This window comes from Platichthys flesus, chromosome 2 (genome assembly GCF_949316205.1).
Source record: "Platichthys flesus chromosome 2, fPlaFle2.1, whole genome shotgun sequence".
NCBI classification, from domain to species: Eukaryota; Metazoa; Chordata; class Actinopteri; order Pleuronectiformes; family Pleuronectidae; genus Platichthys; species Platichthys flesus.
The window spans coordinates 26,956,110-26,966,302 of NC_084946.1; the positions used below are offsets into that span (position 1 = coordinate 26,956,110).

Sequence of the window (10,193 nt, forward strand, 5' to 3'; positions counted from 1 at the left end):
CTAGTGGTCCTGGGTGCAACTGAACATATTTTCAGATTGCAGATAGGATTTGGAAATGTATTTCAATATCCTATCTTTTAAAAATAACTAACTTAGTCACCATAGATAATTACACATCCTGTAAAACTTAAAATACCTGTGGTGTGCCAGAAGGTTCGATTTCAGGCCCAATTAATTTCTCTTATATGCTTCTCTTCGGCCAAATCATCCAACAACACAAGCGTCTCCCACCACTGATATGTGGATGAAACATAGATATTCCTTTTCACTGAGACCTGGTGACCCTGAAAGCCGAGCTGCTGAGTCAGGGTCAGGCCCCAAGCTACTTCACAGAAATGTTGACCCCTAATGCTGGAGGCCTTAGGTCCTCAGGTGGATCCTGGCTGTTCCAAAGATGAGGTGGGAAATTACAGTGCTTTTTTCATCAGGGCCAACTCTATATTTTAACTCTTATTTATCACAAATGTATTTATTCAGTTTAAAATGTTTTCATTTAAATTCAATTTCTTTGAAGGTGCTCTTTACAGTAAGTTTTTATTATAACGTGATTAAATTATTTGTATTATTAAATCATTTTCCCGCATTTATTTGACTTCGATCCACTTCAACGACAGGATGTCCCGGACGCGCCTGAATGTGTCCCCTCGTTTATTTTCCGCCACTCGTGCCTCCTTTAACATCGTCCCCCGGGCTCCACTTCCGGTCTCAGTGGTGGTTCCACAACACGCGTGTTTTCTCTCCGTGTGGGAACTGTTGGAGTCATGAGCGCAGAAAACAGCGACGGGAACATTTCGGTTCCCTTACGGAACCTGCTGAACTCTGCGCACTGCGTCAGGGACCGAGTCCGAGGTAACTGCAGCTAGCTCGGCTAAATGAGGGCTAGCTCAAGACAAGCTAGCGTTAGCATTGGTGTTTGTTTTGATGGGACCTGTCGCTGGTTTTCTTTAATGGATCTTTAATTTGACAGAGGTCGTGATTTCTATTAACTGGTTTTAATCGGATCAACTCAACTGGTGTAAAATTGTCTGTTAAAGTCTCATAAACATAAACATTAAAATATGAAAGTAGCTGATGGAGCAGTTCTGCATTCTGATATAGAATCAGTTGATTAAAGAATAACGTTCAGTTCTTGGAGGAACTGTTTTGGATTCACATTAATTTAAAAAACGCTGTGGTTGAACATAAGTAAAGCACCCTTTTAAAAATAGTAACTTTATTTCTACAGCACTTTTCAAAACAAAGTTACAGAGGGCTGCACGTAAAACTAGAGGAGAAACAGTGAATAAAAGATCAGAATGTGGATAAAATGAATAAAACTCACTGACAAAAGTGAAATGAATCATCATAACCACCACGATATAACTAAAACCAAATAAAAGTATCAGAATGAAGAATCAAAAGCAGCTTTGTACAAATGTGTTGTGAAGGGAAAATGAAAGTTCACTCATTATGTACCATTACAACAATGAGTCACAAAGTAAATACAATTTTGAGTCTGCTCCTCCTCTGTCACTTGGTAAATTGACTCTGGAAGATCAGAAGCAGTTTCTAACCAGGCGCTCTCTTTCCTCCGCAGACGGAGAATCCAACGAGTCAGACGGAGCGTTCAACCTCGCCAACTTCTGGGACACTCTGAGTTGAGTTTGGTTGGTCGGGAACCGTCCTGTTTCTTTCCCTCAGTTTCGTTCCTCACACAGAATCACCGTGAAATGAAAACATGATCTCAAGTCAATAGAAATGTGTCCTCTGTCCACAGACCAGGCCGTGATGGCCGTGTCCCAGGAAGCCACCAAACTCAGTCTGGCCTTTTCCAAACCGCCGCTGCCGTCGCAACAGGTCAGATGATTGTTGGAGTCACAATGAACACATATTCTCCTGCTGTATTCTCACATGGGCTCACTCAGACATTTTGCAGACGTTTCTCTTGAAATGTTTCGGTGCAGGTCGGAAAGCAGCTTTAGAGACACACAGAATTCAGTGATTTAATGTTAAACTGGGTTCAAACCAGTTCACTCATATGCTCCTCAGTCCCAATTAGACCTCGGACTTGATTTGTCCTCCATCATGAAACTCTTTTCATTTCTTTAAAATGTGCTCAGCGATGTTTCCCACGGGAGGATTGCTCAAGGACACACAAAAACGTTTCTATTGTAAATCTGCCAGTGATGGGACTTGGACCAAGCTGCTCTGAAACTGAATCACCACCGATCATACGGACGTCGACAGAACCTTGTTAATGTTTGGTTCGTTTGAGTGTCAGAATTAAATACCATTAGAAACTCATTCCCCTGTTTTAAATCACATTTCTAAACGTTAGGATACGGAGAAGCTGGCGGAGTCCACCATGAAGAGCATCCTCACCCTGTCCACGGTGTATTACTGGTTACCCAAGAGCCAAGGTAACGCTGAGGCTGTAGATCAGCACTGGTTTCTTATTTAAATTCATTTTTTTTATGAGAATACGTTCATTTAAGTTTGATTCTTATTGTGATAAGAATTAAGTTGTGTCTTTGAATGAAAAATTGGGTAAATTTATCATTTAAATTGTAAACAAGTTTCTTACTTATGAAACTTTAGCCGAAGAATTTATCTTATTTTGCAAATGCCAAACATGAAACATGCCCATATCTCAGATCTACGTTTGCAAAATCATTCAAACCGAGATTATAATAAACCGTAAACTCACTCATTCTGTCGTGTCTCCTTCTGTGTGACTCAGGCGTCAGTTTGCGGCGTCAGGTCCGAGACGCCACCGTGGATGTTCTGGATGGTGTCTCACAGCTGGTGGAGGTCATACTGAGTTCACCACTGCAGAGGTAGAGTACACCCACACAGCCCCAATTAGAGGGAACTTCAGATGTCATGAGAAGTTGTGGCTCATGTTCCCAACAATAGTCACATTGAATTAAAACACAATAAAGACACAAACCCACAATCATTCTGTTCTGATGCCTGAAACTTCACGCTGTAGTTTTACTTAATTTGTTTTTGTTCTTTATTTGAATGTCTTTAACAAAGATGGGCAACTAACAAGATTTGTTTCCATTAGCTTTAAAGTTAGCATGTGATAGATAAATCATCAACCTTGTACTGTTGTTAAAAATGCTGCTATCATACAAACACTCTGCCTCTTCCTTCCCTGCTTCCTGTTTTCTGTTCATCCATCTTTCTCCTATCGTCTTCCCGGCCTCTGCTCCTCTGCTGTGCTTCAGTCTGTCCCAGGAACAGTTGACCACAACAGGAACCGTGTGGTCAGCCTGTGACCAGTTTGCCCAGTTACCAAAAGGTCAGTTCACTCGACAGGATGAAAAACGTCATGTTTGGATCAGATTGTAATAAAATAGCGTCCAACACTAGCTGACTCAACTCAGCGTCCGTAGCTGTAGAAGTTTGAATGTTACCGGTTTCGTATTTGCACTGATTGAAGCTGCAGGAAACAGCTGCAGTTCTGACCTCAACCTGCAGGTGGTGATGAAGATCTGAATGTCAGACCATGCGTTTGTGTTTGTCTCGAAGAATCTTGTAACTTTATTTATTTACCTTTATTAAAAACCGTGGATTCTGTTTATATTAATTTAGATTTCTGGGGAAAACAAAAAACGTTGCTCAAAAATAAAAAAAAATAAAATAAACTAATCATTATAGAATAAAACAGGTTTATTCTACCAATCCCAGCTGTGGATATGTTAAACATGGTGTTAAACACTGTGTGTCTATTCAAAATGTGTTGGCGTGTTAGTATGTATTTCAGCTAATGTATTTTATCTGGAACCTCAGTCTGAACAATAAATGTTAAATCATAAAAAAGCTTTAGAATAAATTGAGGGAAATAATTATTCTAGAGGCCAAATCAACAATTTAGGTCTTCAACCTAAAAATATGTTCTGTAAAAATGTATAAGACATATTTATATTACAATAAATTTGCCATAAATGTGTGTCTGTTTTGTGATGGTGGGTCATGTACAATTACCTGCGAAAACTTTATCAAATTTGATCTATTTTAAATTAAATCTACTAATCTATGACGCATCAAGCAGGAGAACGCGTGAAGCAGTTTGGTCGTAACAGGAACAAGAATTGTAAAGCAGATATAAGAAGGAATTTCTAACGTGTGTGTGTGTGTGTGTGTGTGTGTGTGTGTGTGTGTGTGTGTGTGTGTGTGTGTGTGTGTGTGTGTGTGTGTGTGTGTGTGTGTGTGTGTGTGTGTGTGTGTGTGTGTGTGTGTGTGTGTGTGTGTGTGTGTGTGTGTGTGTGTGTGTGTGTGTGTGTGTGTGTGTGTGTTATGTTTATTGATGAACAACATGTTTGCTCCACAGATAATAAAGCGGCTGTGCTCCTGGTTCTGTCTGCTCAGATGGGAGTTGTCAAAGACGCCATAGAGGAAATTGAACAGGTACACACACACACATGTTCACATACAATTCTCTAATATGTGCTCTGATTTGTATTTATCTCGGGGCCTTTTATATAAAACTTGGCCGAAAAGTACGCCAGTCCTTGAGTCACCACCTTCTCTGCTTCGTGGTTCTGTCAAATTATCTTTTCGTTTCCTCGTCTCCTGTTAAGATCTGTGTTTTATTTGTTGTGATAAAAATCGGATGATGCACATGTTGACAGCACAAATTCCTCAAAATCAAAAACAGGGTCACACTTCCTGCACTGCTGCTCTGAGTTTCTCACCTCAAACACAAACACGTATCACAGGATGTTAACGATAGATGGATGAAGAAGAATCCACTGAAAACTCCCCCCCTTCTCTCCACAGGCCTTATCCGAGGTCCAGGATCCGTTCAACGATATCCTGGACGACGACCAGGATGGGGATGAGCCGCGAGGCAACCAGGACACATACTGGTCAGACAAGGACCGGCTTGTGATTGGTCCATGCCACGGCCTGATAAAGGCGTCGGCCGCGTGCCTGAAGAAAATGATGTCATCTGTCAAAGCCAACGGTGACGTCACCACGCCTCCGAATCTGTCCCAACTTGACGACCTGGCTGACATTACCAAGGAAATAAGCCCTGGGTAGTCACACACACTCACACACACTCACACACACTCACACACACGCGCATGCACACTGACAGTTGGATGATTGTTTTTCTGTCTACACACCTCTCACCTGAAACTCAGGAATAGAGAAGCATTGAGTATTCAGCCGGGTCTCAGTTCAGGGGCTGCATTTAAAGACTGATAGCGTCACAGCAGTCGTTCAGAGGTTTCCAAACTGGTTCCAAATGAAACGTCTGATTTTCAAAATGAAATCACCACCATGAAAACAAACCTGTGCCTCTTTGTGTCTTTTCTCCTCAGTGTTGATGATCTGGCTCTGTGTCTGTACCCACCCATGGACTATAGTGGAGTAGAGAGCAATGTGAGACACACTAATGCAAACGCCGCACCCTGCGCTCACACACTGTTTACGCCCCAGTGCCGACCTAGACATGTCTTTCTTTTGCATGGATTTGTTGCGTTTGTGGGAAGGTGAAGATCTTCAGCTTTCAAAATTCCTATAACTTCCCACAAATGTAACATAAAAAATGAAAAAAGATCTTTGTGGTCATTGTTGTTAGTTTATTTTATTTATACACCTGCCTATTGGTTTGAGTCAGGTCATTATACAAAGTATATATATATAAAGTATATATGTATCATTCTCTCTCCCCCCTTTAACTACCCACGCAGCTTTATCATCCTTTGTCAGTTCACAGAATTGTTTTGTGGAACATACATCTATCTATTTGTAGCTACTAATTTTTTGTCTTGTTCCTTTTAAACATTTCAAGTCATATATTAAGTTTATTGTTATTTTATAAGTATAAAGTAATTTAAACGAGTTCCTCAATAATGAATCTGTCATTGAGTCATTGGGTTAATCACTGGCAGAATAAACAGGACGTGTGTCATTTAACTGTGAATAGAAATCTTTTCGATGACACATTTTGATTTACGAGATCACGGTCACACCTGATCACACGTCATCTTGCATTTAATCATTAAATCTGTTGCATCAGAACTTGTTAGGTGAAGTAAGATGAGGGGAAAGAGTATCTGCTTCTTTCTTGTTCCATGTTTCTTTTAAGTAGTTTAATGTCCTCACCACTTTATTGAGTTCTCAGCTGCTTTCGTCATTGGCTCTTAGATATATCATACTTCCAATTCTAAATGTATAAATATATTCATAACAAGTCGATAGTAAAATGAACATACAAATAAAAGTGTGTTTCTCTGCAGGTGACTAAATTGGCAGCACTGCTAAAGAAAGTCCTGGAGATCATCAGGTAAGATTCACTGACATCCAAACATCGATATTATTCTCTCTCTTATAGAAAGTTAAGATTTTCTTCAGGGAGTTTGTGAAACATTCAGTTTATAAACACTAGAAACTGACCTACAACAAAAAAAGCAGAGAGTTGTTGGTTTCTGACTAATGTGACAACTCATGCAATGAGGGCGACAACACATTTTTGGGAACGTCTTGTGCCGTGTTAATTTTGGCAGCTATTTTTGATTTAGTCTTAGTCTTAGTCTTTTGACGAAAATGCATTTTAGTTTTAGTCACATTTAGTCATTTTTATCCTTCTTAGTTTTAGTCTAAATGTGAAAACAAAAAGGGAGAGCAGGTCAGAATGGAGGCGGACACAGAAACTGCAGCTCTGTAGAAACCAGCTGCAGCTTCAAGAAGCTGAGGGGCTGATCTCTGATCAGCTGAGACCAGAGAAACTCTGTGTTTTCACTGTTTCCATAGTGAAGAAGCAGTGAGTCACTGAGAGGCTTCTTCACGTGTTCTAGCTCTGATCTTGTGTCTCTGAGCGAGTGCGCCGGGCGGGGGGCGGAGCCTCGGGACCGGAGCGCTATCTGGGAGCGCACCACTGACATCATAGATGCCCCCCCCACCCTCACTCTTTCACCTCATCTCTGTCCCTCCAGGTCCAGTCATGTGTGCGGCGAATCGGAGCTGAACTGGGTTCAGTTCTTAGACGGAGCCGTCGACCACAACCTGCAGAAAGCCAAAGACCTGATTCAGCAGGATAGCTAGTGTGTCTGTGCAGCTAAAAGTGTGTGTTGTGTGGTTTTATGTGCCTGTGTGAGAGTGTGTGAGTTTGTACAAAAAGATGTGGATTTGTAAGAAGAAGAAAAAAGCGCTTGCATATACAACAACAATTAAAAGTGAAGACATGTGTCTATATGAAACCTGTGGAGAGCTGTTTCATTATTTTACACTTCATACATGTTCTACGTGTAGTTAATCTGCCAGATGCACACACACACACACACACGCACACACACACTGCCCCATGTATATTTATCAGTGAACGGGTTGGATTCATTAAAAGCGTTTAGTCCCTGTAACCACACGTTTACACATATTTATCTGTGGTGACAATCTGCTGATCATGACAAAATATATAAATACAGCATTATGTGTATTGTTTTTATTACCTCTGAAGATTTCATAGAAAAGGTAGAATATAAAAGTTACAGAGCTTTAAGGTTTAAACTACAGTGAAAATGATGTTTCTTAGCGTCTGAGTTTCAGTTCATTCATCTACACAAGCAGCTCCTTGTTTTCACCTATAGGCTGAAAACGGACGTAGAATCATGAAAGTGAAGCCAACATAGAACTGGTTGTTTCTATACAAGTCTGTGAGGGAACGACTCTACTTCTCACTTTATAACGTCTAAACATTTTCCAGAGGAGTTTATGTCTCAATATCTAGTTAAGTTCCTAATTAGCTTAACCGCACAAACCTGTCTGTGTGTAAGAGAGTGTGTTTGTGTGTCCCAACTGGAGCATGGATGAATTTTAAAGATGGTTAGGGTTAGGGTTAGGGATCGGTGGGGAGGTAATTTCCAGATCGTTCAATCTCGCAGTCGATGGGTCAAAGGTCAGGGTGACTTAATGGAAGAGCAGGGTTTAAACGCCAAGGAGGTGGATAAAAGTAGCCTGGCATGTTTCTCATGGGTAAAAAAAAGGGGCAGGGCTCCGCAGGTATTTAATAAACCAACATTGCGGAGTCACCTGTCAGTGAGCGACTGCCAGGGTTCCTTCACGCTTACGTCTTTCACTGTAGAGACACAACTCTGCAGACATGACAGAAGAAGCTCGGACGAGTTCCGCAGGCATGACGGAGATGGTTAAAGAACTAAGTAAGTACAACTGTTTTTAAATCAATGACTTTATCATCGTCTCTGCATCGACCAAGACGCTGCACACACACACACACACACACACACACACACACACACACACTCACACAGACCTACACACAAACACACACACACCAACACGACTTTAGGGATTTACGCTCTTTGCAAACCATTCATACCGTTACCTAAGGTGAGGACTTGTTCGATCATGTTTGAGAAGCTAAATGAGGTCACTGCAAAGGAGATTAAACCTGCACTGTGTTGTTGTACAGTTGTGCGCTTCTGTGTCCTGACATGACCCTGTGCACATCCTCAACAAAACAATCAGAGCGATCATACATGTTATGAAAAGAGGAGCCGCAGGTTAATTGAGCGTCTGAGTGAACCTGAACTGTAGAACTAGAGGATATAGATCTGACTGAGTCCTGTAAACACACACATGTTGTTTTTATTTTCCTTTATTGAACCAGGAAGCTTCTATTGAGACACAAGGTCAGAAGGTCAGAAGGTCAGAAGGTCCTGATGAAACATCTTTGTAAAGGAAAATCCTGCTCGTGAATAAATGAACTGCTGCATTAGTCATGTTTTCACTTCAGCTGAACTGGGGTCTGTTTCCAGGAGTTAGAACTGAACATGGTACTTTCAATCGATCAATCAATCAATCAATCAATCAATCAAATATAGCCCATATTCATTGGCTCATAATATCAATAAGATGCTACGTCCTCTGCCGTTCACCCTCGACAACATAAAATACACCACAGAGCTGAGGGTGATAATTATCTTTCTCATTTGCTCTCATTTGTGTATTTTAAAATAGAATAATAAAAAGCTCAAGTTTAATTCAAAATGACAGAGTTTGGTTTATGAATTGTTTTTGACAGATGTTCTGTGTCGTGTTTCAGTTTTGTTTCTGTCACGGTTCAGCAGCTTGTTCCTGATTTTAAAAACACTTGAACAGTGACTCTTTGGGGAAGAAGCTGAAATCAATCTTTAAACCTTTGGAGACAGTTGACTTCTTCTCTTATCGTGTCCTGTTCCATCTTGTCCCATTGACACATATTTCTTCATCACTAAGTTTCACAACGGTGACATTTCACACTATATTTTCACCACCCACTCACACCCCGCCCGAGGCCCGGACAGTGCTACCAGACAGTACAAGGACTTTCACATGCTCAACCGGTTCACTGAGGTGAATCGAGGAGACACCACACCCTCAGTGAATGGTATTTAATAGCATGAAGCCCAATGTACCTGCTGGGTGTGGTTTCATCCTTTAGTCAAAGTGTATCATTATCATCCAGGATTGACACCATAACGTTTATATGTGAACCAGGATGACCTTTGACCTACAAATCAAACTCAGTCTGTATAGATACTGAGAGAAATCAAAACTTTGCTTTAAATAAAGACAAATGGAGCAAAAAAATGTAACAAATTCTCTTAAACCGTTCTTTTAACTGAATTTAATATTCAAGCAAAGACCAAAAAACTGCATCGTGCTGTGAAAAGGCAAAACCAATATATAGAATATTTAAAACTTAACCTTCATTTGTCAAAGTGTTGTATCAAGCAGCAATAAGAGAACACAGTCTGTGTATCTCATGTATTTGTACATCCACATCCAGATTGTGTTTGACTAATAATAATTATATTAATAATTATAACCATTAAAACTTCACACTTCACACTTCATACTTAATTTAAAATCAGGTATTCTTAACAGTTAAACGTGGTGGCTAAAGAAAATTATAAAAGAAACAATAATACAGGTTATATAATACTAACTAAAAATTATTATTATTGCTGTTACTTTATATTGTTCAGGCTTTTTGCAAGTGAAGGATTTTTCCATCGGAGTCATCATGTTATAAACAAAACTTACTAAATGCTTGAAAGCATTTTATCCTCAGTTTTCTTTTGGCTTCATGGATTTAATATGAGTTAGTAACAAGTGCTGAAAATACAAATGTTCCTATTGATGTTAATGAATTATTAACTTTTTATTCATTAGCTAATCTTCCTATAAAGTAAATA

General features: G+C 40.1%; 2 protein-coding genes across 3 annotated transcripts in view; both read left to right on the forward strand.

Moving 5' to 3' along the window:
* Nucleotides 1-677: 677 nt before the first annotated feature.
* Nucleotides 678-10,193, forward strand: part of ccndbp1 (cyclin D-type binding-protein 1) — a 26,050-nt gene continuing 16,534 nt past the window's right edge. Inside the window, exons 1-11 of one of the 2 annotated variants that reach the window (XM_062409211.1) lie at nt 678-849; nt 1,577-1,636; nt 1,757-1,836; nt 2,318-2,399; nt 2,720-2,816; nt 3,213-3,286; nt 4,319-4,395; nt 4,768-5,027; nt 5,316-5,376; nt 6,237-6,283; nt 6,933-7,196. In XM_062409211.1, the coding sequence (XP_062265195.1) occupies nt 762-849; nt 1,577-1,636; nt 1,757-1,836; nt 2,318-2,399; nt 2,720-2,816; nt 3,213-3,286; nt 4,319-4,395; nt 4,768-5,027; nt 5,316-5,376; nt 6,237-6,283; nt 6,933-7,041 (1,035 nt within the window). In that variant the 5' untranslated portion in view covers nt 678-761 and the 3' untranslated portion in view covers nt 7,042-7,196. Of the gene's footprint in view, nt 850-1,576; nt 1,637-1,756; nt 1,837-2,317; nt 2,400-2,719; nt 2,817-3,212; nt 3,287-4,318; nt 4,396-4,767; nt 5,028-5,315; nt 5,377-6,236; nt 6,284-6,932; nt 7,197-10,193 lie in introns of those variants that run through there. The other variant, XM_062409219.1, reaches the window with a different exon arrangement.
* The window catches only part of LOC133972020 (protein-glutamine gamma-glutamyltransferase 2-like), an 11,438-nt gene continuing 9,280 nt past the window's right edge, over nt 8,036-10,193 (forward strand). Inside the window, exon 1 of the mRNA XM_062409200.1 lies at nt 8,036-8,153. Coding sequence (XP_062265184.1) covers nt 8,096-8,153 — 58 coding nt within the window. The 5' untranslated portion in view covers nt 8,036-8,095. The remainder of the gene's footprint in view (nt 8,154-10,193) is intronic.